Source organism: Microtus pennsylvanicus, chromosome 16 (assembly GCF_037038515.1).
Source record: "Microtus pennsylvanicus isolate mMicPen1 chromosome 16, mMicPen1.hap1, whole genome shotgun sequence".
NCBI classification, from domain to species: domain Eukaryota; kingdom Metazoa; phylum Chordata; class Mammalia; order Rodentia; family Cricetidae; genus Microtus; species Microtus pennsylvanicus.
The window spans coordinates 41,261,746-41,282,347 of record NC_134594.1 but is presented as its reverse complement, the minus strand read 5'-3'; the positions used below and the strand labels follow the sequence as shown (position 1 = coordinate 41,282,347).

Sequence of the window (20,602 nt, the reverse complement as noted above, 5' to 3'; positions counted from 1 at the left end):
AGTGATGGGTGCTGGATTCTGTGCAGTACTTTCTTGGGTTGAACAGACTTGAGAATTCTGAGAAACTCTTGAAGACTTATGTGTACGGAGTGATTTTATAGTGCCATCTAGTGGATAATAAAGTTTTCAGAGCATGGAAGGTGGCTTGTCTTTTTTCAGTCCCTGAAGGGAGTAGTGTGCCCTTTGGTGGATAGCAATAAATCACCATGTCTCCAAATGCACCCCCTGCCTCTCAGTTTTGAGGGAAGCTTTTCAGAGATATTGTAAGTGCACCATTAGCCACTTGATTAAAACACGGATTCTGGGGACGCAGGATTTACAGATAGAAGGGGATGCGGAAGACAGCACACTTTGTCATCTGTTTTCCAAAGCTTTGAGAAGCAAGATGAAATACATAAATCACCAAATAGACTGATTCGAACTGAAAACGTTTTTGCAAGTCTGAATAAAGTGCAGCTTTTTTCTCTGAGATGTCGGAAAGTTTTAAAATGGATTGACTTACCACTTTCTGCATTTTTTTATCTTTGCTAGATTTCCTTGTTTATAAGTTAGAAGCACAAGAAACACTGAACAAAGGAAGGGTAAGGCTTTTGCTCTGTTGTGGTTTTTAATTTGTTTTCATGAATCTTGAGAGGGACAAAAATATTACTGTGAAAAACTGTACTCTTATCGGTCACCGGCATTGTATGCTGGACATGCATTTCTGTTACAAAAAAAAAAACTTCCAAGAGGAAAACATGAAGCATTGTTCATTTAAAACTTACCTTGCCCTGCATCTGGGCACACTGATGGTCATTAGCAATGAACTGAGATCTCCTCACCGTGCTAATATGAAGTGAAGACTTTATTTGGTTGCTTGGTTTGGTTCTGGACTTTTGAGATGGGTCATCTCATCCCAAGAAGCCCTCGAATCATTGTGTAGCAAAGAATGGCTTTGGCCTCCTGCTCCTTCCGCCCCTGCTGCCTTAGTGCTAGAATGACCAGCGTGTGCTACTGTGTTTGGCCAGCAAGGAGGTCATTTTTTTATTCGCCCCTTTATTTGTTTGTGGTGTCTCTTCCCTATGACATGTAAGACTTCTGCTTGCCTTATTTAAATGCTATCAAACAGGAGATCTGCCATAGAGCTGGCATTTGCAAGTATCTGAAGAATGAATTATGGACGGAATGAGTGATGCTGACATTTAAAAATATTTTAACGTTAAAATTGACTGGAGAAAAGCCAGTCTATCTCTTACACCAGGAAAATGTGTGAGTGTTAGTTGAATAAAACATTAGTGTTTAGGGATTTCAAAATGGAGAAAAGTCAGTTCTTGGAATTGCCTGAGAGAGTCTTTCAGCTTTCAACGCTTACTTGCTTTGAGAAGCTCCAGTCAGACCTGTGTGCACACGATTGTGTATTTTGTAATGTAATTTCTTTATAAACTAAAAAGAAAAGAAAAGGGAAGGACGGGGGATGAGACGATAAAGCATAAATGTCGCTTATTTTAGGAGCTATGGAAAGAAAACACGGGCACGCACCTGCATGGCGACAGAGCACAGCAAAAGTGTTGCTGGGCAAACATAAACCAGCCTAGGGAACGAAGGGGGCATGTTCCAGGTGTCTTCCGTATAGTGATTGGGAGTGAAAGCCTAGGATGTTGGACCTGGGAGGCCTGTGTGAACGGCTGCTCCGTTAGACTGCAGGGATGGTCAAGAAGATGGGAGGAGAAGGCAGAGTTCAACCAACACCAACCTGGGCTCCAGCCCATTCCTCCCTCCGCTGCTGTACGTAGTACTTGCTCCAGTTCTGGTTTTAGAAGCCCCAGCCATATCCCCTAGTGGGAAATGAAGATTACATGAATGCCCACTGAAGTGGAGGGAAGGAAAGTCCTTCTCTTCCTCCCTCAAGACATGCTGAGTTTGTGAGGTCTGCTCTTAATTGGTCTGTCCTCTGCCCCTCCCACCTGTGTGAAGCTCTGTCTTAGCTATATACAGTGGCTTTCAGAAGTTCATTGTGTGTCTGGGCCTCTAGGCTTCTTTAGATTATGGGAAACAGAACCAAATTATTTCTGAGATCCCTGTCAACTTACCATTGTATGATTCCATCCCCGTTCTTTACATTAACAAACTCTAACAAACCCAGGAGAAAATTGGAACCTTGTTTCTGCTGCTAAACAAAACAATAGGAGGTCTTAAGGAGTGGCCCAGTGGTCGGTGCTGGCCAAGTGCATGCCAGGCCCCGAGTTCCATCTTCAATACGGCTAAATAAATAAATAAATAAATGAGATGGCTCTAAAGATAAACTGTCTCTATCGCAGAATTTGTGTTAGCTTACAAAGCAGAACTGAGAATCTTTTATTAAGCAAGTGAAGCTGTCCTCAGCAAAAGGCCCAGATCAGCTATCTTTTGTTGATTTGATTTTCTTTTATTTACAGCAAGATTCCAATAGCAGATACAGTGCATTGAATGTCCAGCATCAGATGCTGAAAGTAAGTAACTTAAAATGTCTTATACGAACGAAGAACGGCGTAGGCAATGTTTGAACTAATCAACTATATATAATGTAAAAACGGAGAAGGTTTGTAGAAAGTTGGCCTAGCATATGTAGTCATAGTTGTCTAAAATTTTTCTATAGTTTCAGTGCCTCAGCGTGATTTTTTTAGTTTTTATATAATAATTAGACTCCCTGGTTATCTACTTTTTAAATGATCTCTTTGGTATCTTTAAAATTCTTTGCTTCGTCTCTCATGGTGGTTTTCCTTTTATCTTAGACAGCCTGGAATGTGTAGAGCTCAAAAGGTTCCTCTGTGTTGCTAATGTTCAATTAATGTACTTTTATGTACCCCAAGAACACAATTTATTAATTAAGCATCTTCCTTCCTTGGGCCTGGAGTAAAACTCACTATCACATGTCAGGAAGACCAAAACCACAGATAGGAGAGCAAGAGAGTTATTGATTCCATCGAGCTGGGAGAGAGGAGTAGCAGGGCCTGCAGTACCATGCACAAACCCACTGTGTGTGCATATCAGCCCCGTGTGTTAGCATGCAGCACCATGTGCAAACCCACTGTGTGCACACATCAGCCCTGTGTGTTAGCATGCAGCACCATGTGCAAACCCACTGTGTGCACACATCAGCCCCGTGTGTTAGCATGCAGCATCGTGTGCAATCCCACTGTGTGCATACATCAGCTCTGTGTGTTAGCATGCAGCATCGTGTGCAATCCCATTGTGTGTCCATATCAACTCTGTATGTTAGCATGCAGCATCGTGTGCAATCCCACTGTGTGCACACATCAGCCCTGTGTGTTAGCATGCAGCATCGTGTGCAATCCCACTGTGTGTACACATCAGCCCTGTGTGTTAGCATGCAGCATCGTGTGCAATCCCACTGTGTGTCCATATCAACTCTGTGTGTTAGCATGCAGCACCATGTGCAAACCCACTGTGTGCACACATCAGCCCCGTGTGTTAGCATGCAGCATCGTGTGCAAACCCACTGTGTGCCCACATCAGCCCCATGTGTTAGCATGCAGCACTATGTGCAAACCCACTGTGTGCTACCACTTCAATGACCCTCACCCTATGTGTTAGCTTAGTGTTTCCTAAGCTTCCACATAAGCAAAGCGCACACTTCCTATTGAAACCAGGACCGCTCCCATCCTCAGGAGTGCAGTACATGACATAAAGCAGGGCATCCGTCCACATAACCCTTTGGAGAATACAGGATTTAAATAACTTGTGACGGCAGTGCAGAATTGTAATATAAAATCAAATAAGTAAAAGTTAATTCTAGAGATCGTCCCCTTTCCCTCTCCATCTCCTCTACACCCACCGCTCTTTCAAACTAGATTACTAGGACGCTGAAAATCAAAGATATGCTGAATAGAGTGGTCTTCTGGGGTCAAAGCCCTGCCTTTGTGTATTTCTACGATATCTAGAAGAGAATTGCGTGCATAGTGAACATATTTAGACTTTCTCTTGCCATTATGTCTTTGGCATTGCCGTCAATAGTATTTATAGTGAATTGGTTAGCATGAGCAACCTAGAAATGATTGGAAACATGGTAGTGTTATATGTACAAACACTATACCATAAAGAGTCGTGAGCCTTTTCAGATTTGGGTAATTTAACATGGAGCTGCTGCTAATCTTCCCATAAATACTGTGGAGTTTTGATCTTGCTTGCTAAGTAGAGAAAATAGACCAATTGGCTAAGGTTAAGGTTATCATTAGCTTTACCTTGTTTCTACGGTGATTTGAATCCAGGGAATACCCTAAGAATCCACCATTTCCCTCACTTAAACTACCTTCTTACTCTTATTTATGTTTAAAACCAAGGGGAGATTTGTATTTTCCCGTGGTCTCAGTTGAAGAGTAAAGGAAATGAAAAGGACTTACACAAAAACCTTACCTAAGCTCACTCCTTCGTTCACCCTCACCTTCTGATGAAAGAAAGGCCATGCAGCCGAGAAATAGACTCTTGCGTGATTCAGGGAATGTGTCTTTGCTCAAGCGTTCATCTTGCAGAGCCAGCATGAGGAGCTGAAGAAGCAGCACAGTGATTTGGAAGAGGAACACCGTAGGCAAGGGGAAGACTTCAGCAGAACATTCAATGACCACAAGCAGAGATACCTGCAGCTTCAGCAAGAAAAGGAACAAGAACTTTCTAAACTGAAAGGTATTTGATAGGGCTAGAGGTGTCTTTGTGCACCATGTCAACGAGCACACACGGGTGCTATACACAGGCGCTGTAAGGTCTGTATATTATGCATTGCAGTTAGCTTTAGAAGGCACACTGACTGGTAGCCTCCTTATACATAACCCTTTGGTTTTTTTGTTGGTTTTTTGTTTTGTTTTAGTTTTATTTATATGGTGTTTTGCCTGCATCTATGGCTGACACCGTGAGCATGCCTCACGCTTCTGGGCATCCTAGAGGGGCATTAGATACCCCAGAAGTGGAGTGGAGTTACAGATGGGTGTGAGCTGCTCATGGGTGCCGGCTGGGAATTGACCCAGGATCCTCTGGAAGTGCAGTGAGTGCTCTCAAACTCTGAACCATCTCTCCATCCTCTTTCTCATCATTTTTAAAGCAAGATTTATATATAGCACATTTTTAATAGGCCATTTATAAGAAATAAGAGCTACAGAAAACATGAAGATACATATATGTGATTCTAACTACTAAGGTATTTCAGCCTCAGAACCTTACACTCAGGACAGAAGTGGAAAGGCAGACGCCTCAGAAAGCTGGTCCTCAGTAAGAAAAGACATTACACACAGACACACACACACACACACACACACCACTAGCAGAGATAGAAAGCAAAAAAAACCACTTCAAGAATCAACTTCTGGAAGAAGTTTCTTGAAGAGATACGAGAGAACTGAGTATAGAAAGGATCTGACGTTTTGTTGGACACTTTGCACATTTGTGCTTATGTTTGATTGTAATAATTGGTGTTAATTGTCAGCTTTAATCTAAAATCACCTAGGAAGATCTCAGTGAGGTAATTTCTAGATCAGGTTGGCCTCTGATGGTTTTTCTTACTTGGATTAGTTGGTTACTTACATGGTTAGTAGACATGACTCTGGGTAAAAGACTTAGGCAATAGTGTTAAAGCATTCAGTGACCGATGAAGGGCAGCGGTGGCTGGGGGCCACAAGTGCAGGCAATCTTGGGTAGTTTAAGGTGAGACAAGGAGAGTATCTAAACCTCCCCTTCTCTCTCCCAAGGAAGGCTGACAGTTTGGAAACTTAGGTAATTGCTCCTGATTCTTGTAAATAACTGATAAGACATCTCTCTGATGTATTGGGACCAGGTAAAATTTTCTGGTGGAAAGTTTTACTTAATTCTCATCCCAGACCTGGAGGCAGGCAGCCAGGTGTCTTGTTTACTTAACGTATGAAGAACTGGAGGCTGTTGAGCAAAACTTACTGGCAGGAGCCCAGTGAAAGCATGCAAGCTTACAAACTAAAACTGAGAGCCAGCTACTCGAGTTTAGGTATTTCAAGTCTTAAAAGCCCCATGTAGCCTGCAGTATGCGAAAGGTCGTTGGTGATAGCCAGTGGTGTCCTGTTTTAATTTCTGGGGAAATCCACTATGACATGAAGGCAGGATCCTACTTTGTTTTTATTTTTTTCCCCAAATGTAGGCATAAATTCTGTGCCCAGGAGTCTGGTGGGGGCAGTAAGAAAGTAAAACTGTTCCCAGCACTTGGGAGGCAGAGGTAGATGGATCTCTGTGAGTTCGAGACCAGCCTGGTCTACAAGAGCTAGTTCCAGGACAGGCTCCAAAACCAAAGAGAAACCCTGTCTCAAAAAAAAAAAAAAAAAAAGAAAGAAAGAAAGTAAAACTGTCCCAGGTGGGGCAAGAGAAGGGGACTGAAACTCTCCTTTGATGCTTAGCACACCCTGTAGAGGTGGAGCCGTCTGCAGAGGTATCCCTTTATGAGGACAGTTTGCCTGGCGGGATCCAGATTTATTTAAGACTTGTCATCCTGACTCATGGATTAATTGTGTCCCCTTTCATTCTCACAGCCATTGCTCCTTCCAAAATAAGTTATATCATCACCCTGCCAGCATTCCCTTGTGATATTTATATATTGCCATGTAACCATTGGCCTAATATTGCCTGATATTGTTAGATCTTTATAAATGCTGTTGAGTCCTCAAATGTGGAAAAGACTATATAGGCAAAATTTTTCCAAAAAAACTACCAAGTTTGTACTTTTGAATAGTACTTAACTTGTAAAACACATGCAATGATAGAATTTCTAGATAGAATTTGCAAGGGGAAGGTGGTAACCAAATAGGGCTTGGAGGGAAGGTTTTAGAACCTCATTCTGACTCCATGCTCTCACATTTTAGCTCTGAGAAGACCTACTCAGAGTCAAATTTAGATTAACCAAGAACTCGATGGTAGGAGTAAGAGAAATGATAGGTTATCGTCAGTTAGGTGGGTTTCTGTTGTCTCTAATTGAAGTGCCTTGTGAGAATTATTCATGCTGTGAGAAACGAAGCCCTGCTCTATTCTTGACTACTTTTCCTTTGTGAAGATCCTCACGTCAGAGAGCACCTGCCCATTAATTTTAGTCCCAAGGGATCATTTATCAACAGAAATTTTTCATTGTCAGCACCTATGTGATTACAATTGTTGCCCTCCTTTGTAGTGCATAGCCTGTTTCCAGAGGCTTCAGCCCATGACACAGACCATTTTGCAGTGAGCCTTCAAACCCAGGCGGTGCGCCTATATGATACAATCTTTTGTTGATTTGGAATATTTTACTGTTAAAGGTCAAAACCTAGTTTTACATAAGTTTTCAGGTTTCAAATAATGGCATAAAAAAATAAGAGAATTGCCAGGATTTATGTACGGTTGTTCTTGTTATAAAACAGAAACTGTCTATAATCTGAGAGAAGAGAATAAACAACTAAGAAAAGCGCACCAAGACATTCACACGCAGCTTCAGGATGTCAAGGTAAGGTGCAACCAGATATCTGGCTCTGGGGAATTTATCTCTTTTATTTTGCAGAATGGCTTCAAGAATCATTCCAGGAAGCTGGGAAGATGACTCGGAGATTATGAGTGCTTGCTGCTCTGGCAGACTAATCAAGTTAGGCTCCCATTACCGTGGCTCACGACCACCAATGTCTCCAGCTCCACGGGATCTGATGCCCTCATCTGTCCTCTGTGGACACGGCACACACAGGCATACATAGTGACCAGCACCAACACCAGCACCAGCACCACCACACACACACACACACACACACACACACACACACACACACACCAATAACTAAAAATAAGCTTTTTATTTATATTAATTCATTCCCTAATTGATCTGCTTTGCAGACCTGGATTACTGTCATGGTCATTGCTTACCTGGAGTATACCTGGTACTTTTGCCACCTCAACATCATGAACTCAAGGTGACCCAGGGCATCTGAAGATTTGCATCAATACTGAACTCGTTCTTTAGTTGGATGATTGCGCTTTAAGATAGTTTTAATTTACCAAAGCTGACCACTGATGAAAGGTTTATTTGGGTAGCCCTTTTGGTAGATTTTAGACTACCTCATCAATCGTTCCTCCCTCCAGGAATTGTTAAACTTAACCGCTGCCGCTACAACAACAAGCGAGTAACATTTGGGTGGCCACGCCAAAGAGTTTTGTTTTGCGACTTTTAACTTAGCTCAACGTGTAAACTTCTTTTCTGTGTAGCAACAGCATAAGAATTTACTCTCCGAGCATGAACGGCTTGTAGTGACTCTGGAAGACCACAAGAGTGCACTGGCTGCTGCACAGGTTAGGAGAGAAGCAGCCTTTGTTGGGTCCTTTTCCGGTCTGCCTACTGTTTCTCAATTCCTTTATGCATGGAGTTTTTCACCAGGGTCTTCAGGGAGTTCCTTCTGATGACAGTCCTAATGGCGGGGACAATGCATGCTTTCCAGAGTCACCGAGGGGACTACTAGATAAGCTTTGCATTGCTTTTTGTTCATGACTTTACTACTGCCTCTACTATGTCTTACATGAAAGGTTCTGATATTTAACTCACAGTGTAGCCCATGTGTCTGGCCCGTGTCACCTCTCTGGCCCTGTATTATCTGTTAGTAAAGGGTATAGAAGGTTGTAGGAGGCTGACTACATAAATAAATCATTCCCAGACCGATTCTTTGCTCCTTCCCTTATTGCCAGTATCCTAGCGTATATGTATATACTCCTTTTGGGCTAAGACTTAGATAGGACTGTCCGTACAACAGAGAAGCAAAAGGGTCAGTGGAAAAAGAAAAGCAAGAATCCCGATCTCCGGTTGTTAGGGCATAAGCCAGACTCTTGTCTGTTAAATGAATAAACAATAAAATCCGGGCCATGGAGAGCTTGTTAAGGTGATAGCTAAGTGAGTGCTTCGCAGCTTGAGAGCCGAGGAAGTAGGAGAGGCCTCATCACCTGCTTTTGCCATCATAAAATTATTAAAAGCTATAATTAATACATTCGGCTCAGAGTATTCCAAAGACTCGCTTTTTGCATTTAGGGGACTAATGGTTTGGGTTTTTTTGTTGTTGTTAAAATATAAAAAGAATTCATTTTGCTTTATAGTATTTTTAACTGCTTTTGTAACTTAACGTATTTTGATCACTGGATGATCAGCGTTATGCCTTATGAGTTGTTTATTCGTTTTGTCTTGATATTTACGTTGTAACTAGTGCACCCCTTAATTTCCTTAATTAGAGTCATATGTCTCTATTAATTTGAGCTGAGGTAACAAAATACTATTGACTGGTGGCTTAGACACAACAGATTTGTCATAGTTCCAGAAGTTGGGAGTACAAGATTACAATGCCTCCATTCAGACTCTCAGGAGGACCCTCCTTTGGGTTGTTGGCTCCTGGCTTCTTGTATTGTTGCATGGTGCAGAGACTGAGAATACTTCCTGGATTCCTCTGATGAAGGCACTAAGTTCATTTCTGAGGATTCGGCCCTCAGAACCTAGCACCTGCTCATACACCAACCTTCCGTTGCCATCACAAAAGAGTTAAACTTCAAGCATGCACGTAGTTGGCAAATAACATCATATCACAGCATTACCCAAATCTCTAGGGAGGGGAAATTTGTTATTTCTGGCGTCTACATCTCTTATGCAAAATCCTCTCTCAACATTCTTTCTTGACAGGTTGACTTTTAAATATAGTTAAAAATTTTATTTAATCTTCATAACCTAGGGCTTATGGATGGCTCAGTGGGTAAAAGCTTGCCACACCAGGTGTGGAAGGAAAGTCCTGACACCCAGATATGCTGTGACATACAGACACACGCACACACACACACAGTGAGAAAGTTGGAGACAGAGGCTGAGACAGAGAGATACACATGTATCTCACACATACATAATAATAAAATTAATTTAAAAAAATCTTCATAATTGAGTATACACCCTGTGTTCCTTTATAACTAAATAATTTAGTAAACTGAGATGTAAAGGAACTTATGTAGTTAGCCTGATAAAAAATGCCCACCCCTCCAAAAATTGTGATTCAAAGTCACATCCTCGGTTGTGTTTATGAGACTTAGCAGCACAGGTGTGTGGCCTCTCCCCAGACCTTGTGAACTATAATTGCTTGTGCCTGGGGTGATGACTCAGCAGTTCGAGCAGAAATACTGCTCTTGCAGAGGCTCGCATCCAGAGGCTTCTACTACTCTAGCTCCGGGGATCCCATACCCTCTTCTCACCATGAGATGCTTGCATTCACTGTCTGTATATCTGAACAAAGACATACCTATGTAAATAATTTAAAAATAAAATGTTCTTTAAAAGCATATTTTCTGGAGAGGAGACTACGGTCTCTACATGTTTTAATGCAATCCTTAATATGCGCTAACATCAAAACCACAACCAGACTACTTCACGGCTTACACACCTTAGAGCAGTGGTTCTCAGCCTTCCTAATGCTGTAATACATTCCTAATGCTCTTAATACAGTCCTCATATTGTGGTGACCTGCAACCACAGAATTATTTCCATTGCTACTTCATAAATTTACTTTTGCTGCTGTTATGAATCAGAATGTAAGTATCTGATAGGAAGATGATCTTAGGTGACCCCTATGAAAGGGTTGTTCAACCCCCAAAGGGGTCATGACCCACAGGTTGAGAACCACTGTCTTAAGACAAAGAATGTATGGGACTAAATTTGATATATTCCTCCACAGAAAAGCATTACTATGGAAACGTCCTGTGTTTTTCCTTGTTTGGTCTCCAAAGATGATTCCTAAATGTTCTGATTGATTTCTGAGGTAAAGTCCACGGCCAGCTACATGCTACATTTTTTACATAAATTATAAGAGAACACTCCTCTGGTACATATTTAGCCAGCTAACATCTTCATTTTTTGAAAACTCTAAGAGACAGAACAGAGCTGGGGAGCTGGCATAATCAGTATGGTGCCTGCCATGCAATCCTGAGGACCTGAGTTGGGTGAAAAGTTCAGATAAAAAAGCATAAACAGAATTCCAGCTATGAGTTGGCTGGAGACGGGTGGATCCTTGAGCTCTTTGGAGCCGTCCTAACTGAAACAATAAGCTTCAGGTTTATGAGAAGCCTTTTCTTAAAAAGTAAATAAATAAAAATGACTAGCAATAGAGAAAAGTCACCTGATGTTGACCTTGGGCCACCACACGCGTGTGCACACACTTGTATGCATATTTGCACATACCCTGTATGCATCTCTATATGTACACAACAACAACCACATGCACATTAGAAAAAAAAAGAGCTTCTCCCTAGGCATGAAAAAAACCTGAGTTTTAAGTGTTTTATTTACACAGTAATTCTGGTTTTAGGATGAGGGTGGTAGTGGGCGTGAAATGGGTGTATGACATATGTACTGATATTTTTTAAAAGTTACCAGCTTATTTTCCACCTTTCCAGCCCCTTGTTAAAAAAAACTGTCACACACATCTGTACCTCCCATATCAGAATACACAGATGCATCTGTGTGGGAGCATTCCTGTCCTACACTAGTCCCTACTCACACATGGCCTTTGGCACTTTAAGCCAAAAATACATTCAAAATTGATGAAGAAAAAACAGCTTTATTTCCCCACAATGTCACCGTTCTCTGCTACCGCAGAGCACAGTCTAGAAAACAGTGTTGAAAATAAAGGACCTGATTTGAGCATAAATCAACTAAGGGGAAGAGGGCGAATATGGATGGATGGATAGATGATAGATAGATAGATAGATAGATAGATAGATAGATAGATAGATAGATAGATAGATAGATGATAGATAGAATAGATAGATAGATGATAGATAGATAATAATTGATAGATAGATAGATAGATAGATAGATAGATAGATAGATAGATAGATGATAGATAGATGATAGATAGATAGATAGATAGATAGATAGATAGATAGATAGATGGTAGATAGATAGAATAGATAGATGACAGATATTCCATTGAATGTTATAGCTCAGGCATACTTTTAATGGTCAATTTCAATGACCATGTAAGTCTTTAAGTAGAATTTAATATAATAAAACATTGATTGCATAGCTGTCCTTTATTGATGATGTTTATAATAGAATAATTGACAAAGTTCTTCTTTTGACTCATGTAGCCTGGGAAACTAACATGTCTTGGATACTTTTTCAGTCTCTCGATTCTGATTCTAATTTGCATGTGCTCAGAAATGGTGCAGCATGGCCCAAGAGGAAGACCTGTAGTGCATGAGGGCAATCTGTACCTTTGCTAACAACCTTAGGTTTAATGTCTTTCTAGTCATCCAGTGGACTGACAAGGACATCTGATGAATTAATTAATGTATGGCTGTTGTCTCCTCTCGTCAAATCGCATGATTTTCTCCCAACTGTGCTGTTTCTATGCAGACTCAAGTCGCAGAATATAAACAGCTGAAAGACACTCTCAACAGGATCCCGAGCTTGCGAAATCCCGAGCCAGTAGAGCAGAGGAACATTTCCTTTTCCCAGGGGACTCCACAAGGTTACAACTTGAGAGAGAAGCCAACAGGAGAGCTAAGAGAGGTGAGAGGTGTGGCCTAGATCCCTGGTCAGTGACGGTCCCTGTGGAGCTGTCCAGAGGAGAAATGCTCTCTGTACAGCCCTTCTTCCTACCCAGCAGATTCCTAGAAGTTCTTATACATCAGCATCCCTGGTGGGGTATGTTTCAACTCAGTCTTCTCAGCCACACCTCCACTTTCCTACTCAGTTAATTTGAGGTTTGGCCTGGGGATTTGTCTTTCTAACCAATTCAGCTAGTCTGGGGAAAAAACACTGATAGTTAAAGCTGTAGCATTTACTGGAAAAGACTTTTCTGGCTTGGCTTTCTGTAAATTGACATGTATTAAAGGCGCTCTGGGATCTGAATATTTGAGAGCAAGATGATTTCCCTTTCCTTCGAGTAGGGGACAAGGTTTTGAATGGCATGAGGATATTATGTGGCAGCCCACTTTGTTGTTAATGTTGATGCAATGGAACTTGCTACATTGCTGGGTCTACATAGAGCATGCCAAAATCATTTTAACCTGATCATGATTCACTTTTTTCTTGTTCTTTGTGAAAACCAAGACTTGCTTGAGTGTGTCTCAAAAGTGGAGCATCACCAGTGGGATCCTGGTGATCATTAATTCTTACAAGTTGCTTGTGTGAGCTGGCAAAATGGCTCAACACGGAAAGACCCTAGCTCTCAGGATTAATGACCTGAGTTTAATTCACAGGACCCAAATGGAGGAAGGAGAAGAATAGCTCTTCTTCTCTGGCCTCCACATGCATATTGTTACGAGATTGCAGTAAAAGTTTTGAGAAGTCTTGTCTCCAATGGCCATCTTATGTCAATAATGACGTCAACACCAATGGAGCTGTTGGAGTTGTCGTGTGAATGTTCTTAGCATCACCAGAACATTCCTTCACAAACAGGCTTGACGTCCTTGCACCCAGTTCTTTCTTGGGGCTTTTTATTCAGAAGTTTAAGACAGCATGATAGAATCCCATGGCTCTCCTTGGACCTTTTGCTCGGCTACACTGACTTCCAGTTCACTGCGTTTACCATCCATGATTCAGAGTTTGGTTTGCTCCTGCTGTGAGTTGGAGATAGTAATTATCGGCCCCACCATTCCTCGTGGGGGCAGAGTAGGGATAAATGGCAGGTGTTTGAAAGCGTTAGAGCCCTTGAGAGAAATATTTTCTACAGGGCAGTTTTAGAGCAAACTTGCCAGAAGACTTTGTCAAGATGTATAACTGTTGAAGTTCCCAGATACTGAAGGAAGAGCTCTTCTCCCCACTTGATGATTTACAGGCTTGACTTTTTCAAGAGTGATAATTATATCCCTGCTAGCTTCTAAGCAGAACTTCCCATTTCAAATTTCTCATGGTGTGGTCCCCTGGGCATTTAATTATAAGAAGTTAATCTGACCAAGAAAGTAACTTTTTCTGATGAAGAAAAGGAAAAAGGAACTACAGATTTTCCTACCACTGTCTTTATCTTTCTAACTAATGTAGATCAAAGCAAGGTTTGAAACTTACAGAAAACATGGATATGACTCAACACATTGCAGAGAAGACATTTTCTCAAAAATTCTTTTTTTCTTGCTTTGGTTGTCTGTATTGACAGTGTAAAATGAACACACAGACTGCCCTTGGTTTACAGAAGATGTAATAAGATACATTAATATTTTATTGGGGTTGGGAAAATTAACTCAGCAAAAATTCTTACCACATGTCTGAGCTCAATTCCTAGAGCCCATTTAAAAAGCCAAGCATTGGAGCCTATGCTTCGGATACTAGTGTGGGGGAAGCAGAGGCAGGAGGGTCCATGGCTCTCGTGGACCAGCCAGTCTAGTCTAATTGTGAGCTGGAAGATCCTAAGGAGACACCTTAGGATCAACATAGCAGATGGAGAGCTCCTAAGATGAACCTGAGGTTGGCCTCAAGCTTCCGCAGGCTCTCCCAGCATAAACAGCTCTGTGTTTGCACACTTACAAACACTGGCACAAACTGAAATGTTCTAACAAAGACTATTGTGTGTCTTGTTTAGCTGAAACTATTTTAAACCAGCATGGTTTAAAATTTATTAATGCAAGCCCTCTGATCACTCGTTAGTGGCGCTAACGAGAAACCAACCTGCTCCTTCATCACCGGACTCTAAATCTTATCCTAGTAATTCCAAACACCTGTTAAGGAGAAAGTTGACCTTGAAGAAACTTTCGTAAGCCATAAGCGTGAGGTTTGAGGGATGTTGGTTTGTATTGTTTTCCTTCTCGTTTGCTTCCTCTGTGTTCTAAAGGAAGCTGGAGTCAGATCACTTTTGAGGGAAGTGTTTTCTGGATACACAGTTGCTGGTGAACTTCACTTTCCTCACTATGGAGCATTCTCTGGGACAGAATTATCCCTAAATTATTACTGTCTGTGGGTAAAACAGCACAGTGAGAAGTAGTCATCACACCTGGTTTCTTTTTTTACACCGTGGTTGTGTTTCTTTCTGAACTATAGGATTTTGCTTATGCCGTAGCGCTTTAAATGTGGTAATAAAATATTTCTGAAATAGGAAAGTGTCATTTTTTTTTGCGTGTGCTGTGCTTATCTTAGGTGCCTCTAAATAACGAGGTGTGGCAGAACCGTGAGGCAGTGCCGAGAAAGACGGAAGAGAAATCTTTCTCGCCCGTGCAGAAGGAAACCGGCTTTCAGGCACCAGCAGAGCAGAACCACGTGGAACCCAGAGAGCCCGAGGAGCGTCAGGTGGAAGAGGAACACAGGAAAGCACTGGAAGAGGAGGAGATGGAGCAGGTCGGGCAGGCAGAGCGTCTAGAGGAGGAACATGACCCCTCGCCGGAGGAGCAGGATCAGGAGTGGCGAGATCAGCGGGGACAGGATGCCGCCCACCTTCTGGATGGCCGCCCTCAAGCTGAGGTGCATGCGTACTCCCTAGAAGTTCTCCCTGACGGGGAATTTGGTTCTAGATACTAATGAAAACATAAGGGGACTGCTGAGATGCTCGGTGAGGTGCAAGCATGAGGCCCTCAGTTCGATCCGCAGAGTTCGTAGAAAAAGCTGGATGTAGTGGCGTGGAGGCAGGCAGCCAGGGACTGTTCTTCTCTTTCCCCAGACTCAGACCCAACGATAATGCCCATGGGTGTTGATCATTTCCTTGGAACTCGGAGACTTTATTTGTCCTCCTGTTCTCTGAGCCTTGAAACTGTGCGAAGCTTCAGCCTTAGTAGGTGTGAAGACCTCTCCTGCCGCCCCTCACATCCTCACCAACTTTGTATCCCACTGCCATCCTCCCCTTAGCCTCGTGGTCCTCAAGTCTGCCCTCTTCCTTTGGCTGATAATCGAGCATGCGTATTTCAGTTGTGAAGGGAAGGGAAGGAAGACGTGTAATCATTGGGGAGTGGAATGTTAAGAACCGCTGTTTGATTTTCCTCTAATCAGTATGTATTGTCTCTGCGTCCATAAATAGTTTATTTAAAGAAAATCTCTGGGGCTGGTGTGACAGCTCAATCAGTAAAAAGCCCACCTTGCAACATGAGGTCCGGAGTTCAATGTCTAAGAACCCAAATACAAAACAAGATGTAATTCAGTCACAATTCTGGGGCGACAGAGACAGGCAGATCCCTGGGGCTTACAGGCCCTGCCTTAACTTAGAAAGTCCCAGGCCAATAGGAGACCCTGTTTTAAACAAAGCAAAATAATCATCCACAAGGTGACATCCAAGGAATGACAACTGAGGTCTCCCCTGGTCTCTACCTATACTCTCACCTCTCTCTCTCTCTCTCTCTCTCTCTCTCTCTCTCTCTCTCTCTCTCTCTTTTCCTCTCCACCCTCTGCTTCCATAGTATAAAGTATATAGTATATAAGCTGATATTTGACAATATGTTTAGCCTGAGACTTGCATGTCAATCGTTGGAGTTAATTAGCATCCTTGGGTCTTTAACTCTTCCTAGACAAAGCCTTAACCTCACAAATTGTGCAATTAGTATGGGGTTCCCAAGTGCCAACTTGATTCAGAACCCATGAGCATAAATTTAATTAAGGGGGGAACTCGTTTCTTATGTTGGGCTCTGTTCCATTTGTGCTGGAACACACTGAAAGACAGCCTTCTAGCTGGCAGGCCTGCTATGAGACGGCCAAGGCCATTCAGAGAAAGAAGAAAATCACGAGACTTCACCGGCTTTAAGAAGCCTGCCCCGCCTTCTGGGTCTGTCCTGACAAGGAGTGAAGAGAGTGTCCCAGAGGATCTAACCTCTCTGGTTCAGCATCAGCTCTTTCTGTTCCAGGCGGACCATCCCACCAAGGCAGTGACGAATTTCCGATCCCCCTATGAAGAGCAGCTGGAACAGCAGAGACTGGCAGCAAGGAGGGACGAGGAAGCCCAGAGACTGAGAGAACACCAGGAAGCTTTGCACCAACAGAGGCTGCGGGACCACTTGCTACGCCAGCAGCAGCAGGAGCAGCTCGTGGCCAGGGAGGGGGCTCCGCAAAAGCAGGCAAAGCATGAGGAAGACCGGCAGCCGCAGCACCCGGAGCCGCTACGGTATCCTGCCGCTTCCCTTGGGGGTGTAGACGATCCTTCCTCTGGTGTCAGATCAGCTTTGTGTATATGTAGCCCTTGAACACGTGGTGAGAGGGCGGGCTCATATGGCTCGTGTAGACACGGTAGAAAAACATATTGGTCAATTAAGTGCTAGATCCTTAATTTTAGCATAGCTTTTTCCCCCCAAAGGTGGTAGATATGGACTGAGAAGGTGGCTTGGTGATAAAGGACTTGCCCCAGAAACTTTACGACCTAAATTCACATCCCTAGATTCCGTGTAAATCTAAGTGCAGTGGCACAAAGCCTGTAATCCCAGGGCTAGTACAGCAGGATGGGAAACAGAGACAAGAGAATCTCTGGAAACTTGCAGCCAGATCGCCTGGAGTGTGTGGGGGCAAACAACAAAAAGGGGGCCTTGTTTCAAACAAGGTTGATGTCAAGGATAATGGGCAAGGTTTTCTTCAGATTGCTTGGCATGTGCTGTATAGCATGTTGGTGCATGTCTCGCAAAACTTACATGCACACACATCACACACACGAAATAATAAACAAACAAGTGGAATAGATCACAAAATAGACTAGCAGATTAGTTCTAACTTTATTGTGTCGTGGAATGACATTTTACCTCCTAAAGTATGCTTTGAAAACATATCTGGTATCACTATTATATTTTATTGTGTATCTAAATCTCAGAAACAAGTTATGGCTTATGTTTAAAGTTGAAAACTCCTTACTTATCCCTGTCTTGAAAGATAAATGACCTTTCCTAAGCCGTGCCTGTTAATTTTCATTTCTGAATTTATGTCCCTGGCAGGCAGCAAGTTCATTACAATGCCGTGGAGAATGACATCGGGCAGGGGGCAGAGGACCAGGGAATCCACGAAGAGGAGGGAGGAGGTGAGACTCATTCGAGGGGGACCTCTCAGTCAGATAACTCGGTCCTGTCCCACCGTATCGACAACACGTGGTGCAGCATCCACAGGCAGAGTGCACACCTGAGTGATGCACGGGGCAGCTGTGACTCAGGCTTATGCTGTTGTCACGTGTGCTCCAAGGGCTGGCACAAAGATCTACCACTCTGAAAACTGGTGGAGACTGGCTTTTTCCCCCGTGCCTGCTCCCTTCTGTTGAATCTCATTGTGTGCTTAGTAGCTGTTTCTGACAAACAATCGTTAGGATTGCTATCCTTTAGGACATTTCTGTACTTTTTACTTAGCTGGGAAATTTTACACCCTTGCTTAAATTTATGACAAACATCTAGCATGATATTTGTCATACGCTGCTTCCCGTGGAGACAGAGCCGAAGTTAACTTGGCTTGGCCCCTCTGACTCCTACAGATGTTTGATTTTCCAAAAAGTATCAGAAGAAAAGCAAAGGCATGCATTGAATCAGCAACCTATTGTGGTGCTTTGTGACCCTCAGAGTCAAGAAATTGTTGCCTTTATGTCCCCCGTGGGTCACTTTAGCTTCTTTCATTTGTTATTCATAAGGCTAAGAGCTACTGGCTCCCTCTCCTTTAATAAGGCCTCCTGTGCACTCAGCCTCCCAGCAGGCTCCCCTGCTTCTTTATTATGTGCAGACTCAATAACTCTCTATATACTTAACCCTCCCTCTTCTGTCTAACTTTTAAATTATTTACAGTTTTTGTGTGCACTTATAAGTCTGTGAATCTGAGTACATTTCCCCCCTCCCCCATGGATATCAACTAAACTCTTATGTTAATATAAACACAAGATGTGTTTCCTGGCAGCGACCTGTGTGCTTCTCAGTTTACACTTGTTGTTGTTCACTTTTAAATGTTTCTGACATCAACCGAAAATTTAATCATGTAGACTTTCTTTTAATATGAAAGTTTTGGCCGTTGCTTTCATATCTGGTGGGGAGACAGCAGCCTTTGCTATAAACATCCCTTAAGAAGGATAGAATGGTACATTCATCCATCCATTTGACATGCAGCCTGGAGAAAAGTTAGAATTGCTTAGAAAACAAAAAAAGAAAGCCAAAAATCCAGACAAGCCACCACCCAAAATGGAGGTGAGATAGAGTGGAGTGATCGCCAGGGAAGCTGCTGTAGGCTACTTTTAGAGGGGAAAATCCTGCATGATCCATTTAGGGCTGACTATGGTTCCTTTGCTTTGCTAGCCTATGAAAGAGATAACCAACGCCAAGATGAAGCGGAAGGTGATCCAGGCAACAGGCAGGAACCTCATGAACCAGGGCCCCAAGAAGCTGACCCAGAAGCTGAGGCAGATGTAAGTTTCCTCTGCTAGTCCCCAGGGTTAGTAACTCACCAGGCAGGCCGGAGGGAAATGTGGCTTCTGGCTCCAGATGTGCTTTCTCATCCGACAGAAGAGGACATCTTACATAACTGTGTCGGAACAAAACACAAGTGTTTAACTGCAAATCATGTTGTGGGGATCCCTCCAGAATCACAGCTAGCAGAGGCATGAGCAGCCAAGGGATTAGAATAAAACTCGGAAACAGCTGGATTTGCTCAGTTTCTGCATCAAAACATTCTGAGAGTATGATCCTGTGTTGATTTTCTCACACTTTTAAACACAGTAGAACTTTGGGGCCAACATCTCCATGTGACAATTCTTATTAAAAAGCTTCAGGGATGGCTGAAATTCTCTTTCAAAATACACCACTATAGCAAATTTCCCAAGACCTTTATCATAAGAATGAGCTCTGTTAACTGGCCAACAGTTCTCCCAAGGCTTGGACCTAGAGAGGAAGAAGCAGAAGAATGAATTCTATTGATTCAGGATGCTAAGTACATGGGGCTTCCTAAGGGCACATTCTATTCACCTAGAGACTAAACCCAGGGTTAGGGTCTAAACAAGTCTTGGATTTGGGAGAAATTCAGATGAAGGCTGGCTCCTAAAAGAATACCAAAGGATCGATCGCCAGGTGGTTTGACAACTTCTGCTCCAGCCTTCCAAGTGACCAGGTATCTTTCAGGCTGGGTGCTTAGCAATTCTGGTTTCTTCAAGCTCTGCTTCCTCCTGTGGGAGTGTGAGGACTTGGGCTGGAGGTTGCTCTAGGGATTTAAAAGAAATTGACTTTGTCATCTTATAGGGTGATTAAACTGAAACCTAGAAGAGCAAACTTGAAAGGCATTGAAAAACACAGTGCTTTCAAAGACTGCACGGAGGGGCAAGGCAGTGTAGACATTAGAGAAAGGACTTCATGTTTCTTTAGTGTGTTGTGTGGTCTGTTGGCATGTGTCATGTGACTTGGTTCCTACCCAGCTGTCTAGTTACCTTCTTAGTAACAATGAGTAAGGATATACAGCTTCAAATTTGAAAAGAAGTGATTAGCTGCCAAGATAGGGTACTCAGTTCAGAATGTAATTATGTAGATGCCTGGTTAGCCTTTGTATTGACTGAGAACAAGACCCTCACCCTTCACCTTGGGCAGTCTAGGTCCTTAACCCTAATCAGGAACAATGGAAGCAATTGTGGAATGAATCCAGCTTTGTGTTTTGTGTAGCTGATGCTTGCAGTCTATGTTACCTATCTTATTACATATAGACTTTAATAAATCAATACTCACATTGGGGTGACAT

At 42.8% G+C, this 20,602-nt stretch overlaps 1 protein-coding gene across 2 annotated transcripts in view; it reads left to right on the top strand.

Annotated features, from left to right (window-relative positions):
* Positions 1-20,602, top strand: part of Golim4 (golgi integral membrane protein 4) — a 74,252-nt gene that overhangs the window by 40,212 nt on the left and 13,438 nt on the right. Inside the window, exons 3-12 of one of the 2 annotated variants that reach the window (XM_075950901.1) lie at positions 532-581; positions 2,415-2,468; positions 4,509-4,659; positions 7,377-7,459; positions 8,206-8,289; positions 12,374-12,529; positions 15,089-15,409; positions 16,777-17,033; positions 17,848-17,930; positions 19,177-19,286. In XM_075950901.1, the coding sequence (XP_075807016.1) occupies positions 532-581; positions 2,415-2,468; positions 4,509-4,659; positions 7,377-7,459; positions 8,206-8,289; positions 12,374-12,529; positions 15,089-15,409; positions 16,777-17,033; positions 17,848-17,930; positions 19,177-19,286 (1,349 nt within the window). The remainder of the gene's footprint in view (positions 1-531; positions 582-2,414; positions 2,469-4,508; positions 4,660-7,376; positions 7,460-8,205; positions 8,290-12,373; positions 12,530-15,088; positions 15,410-16,776; positions 17,034-17,847; positions 17,931-19,176; positions 19,287-20,602) is intronic. The other variant, XM_075950902.1, reaches the window with a different exon arrangement.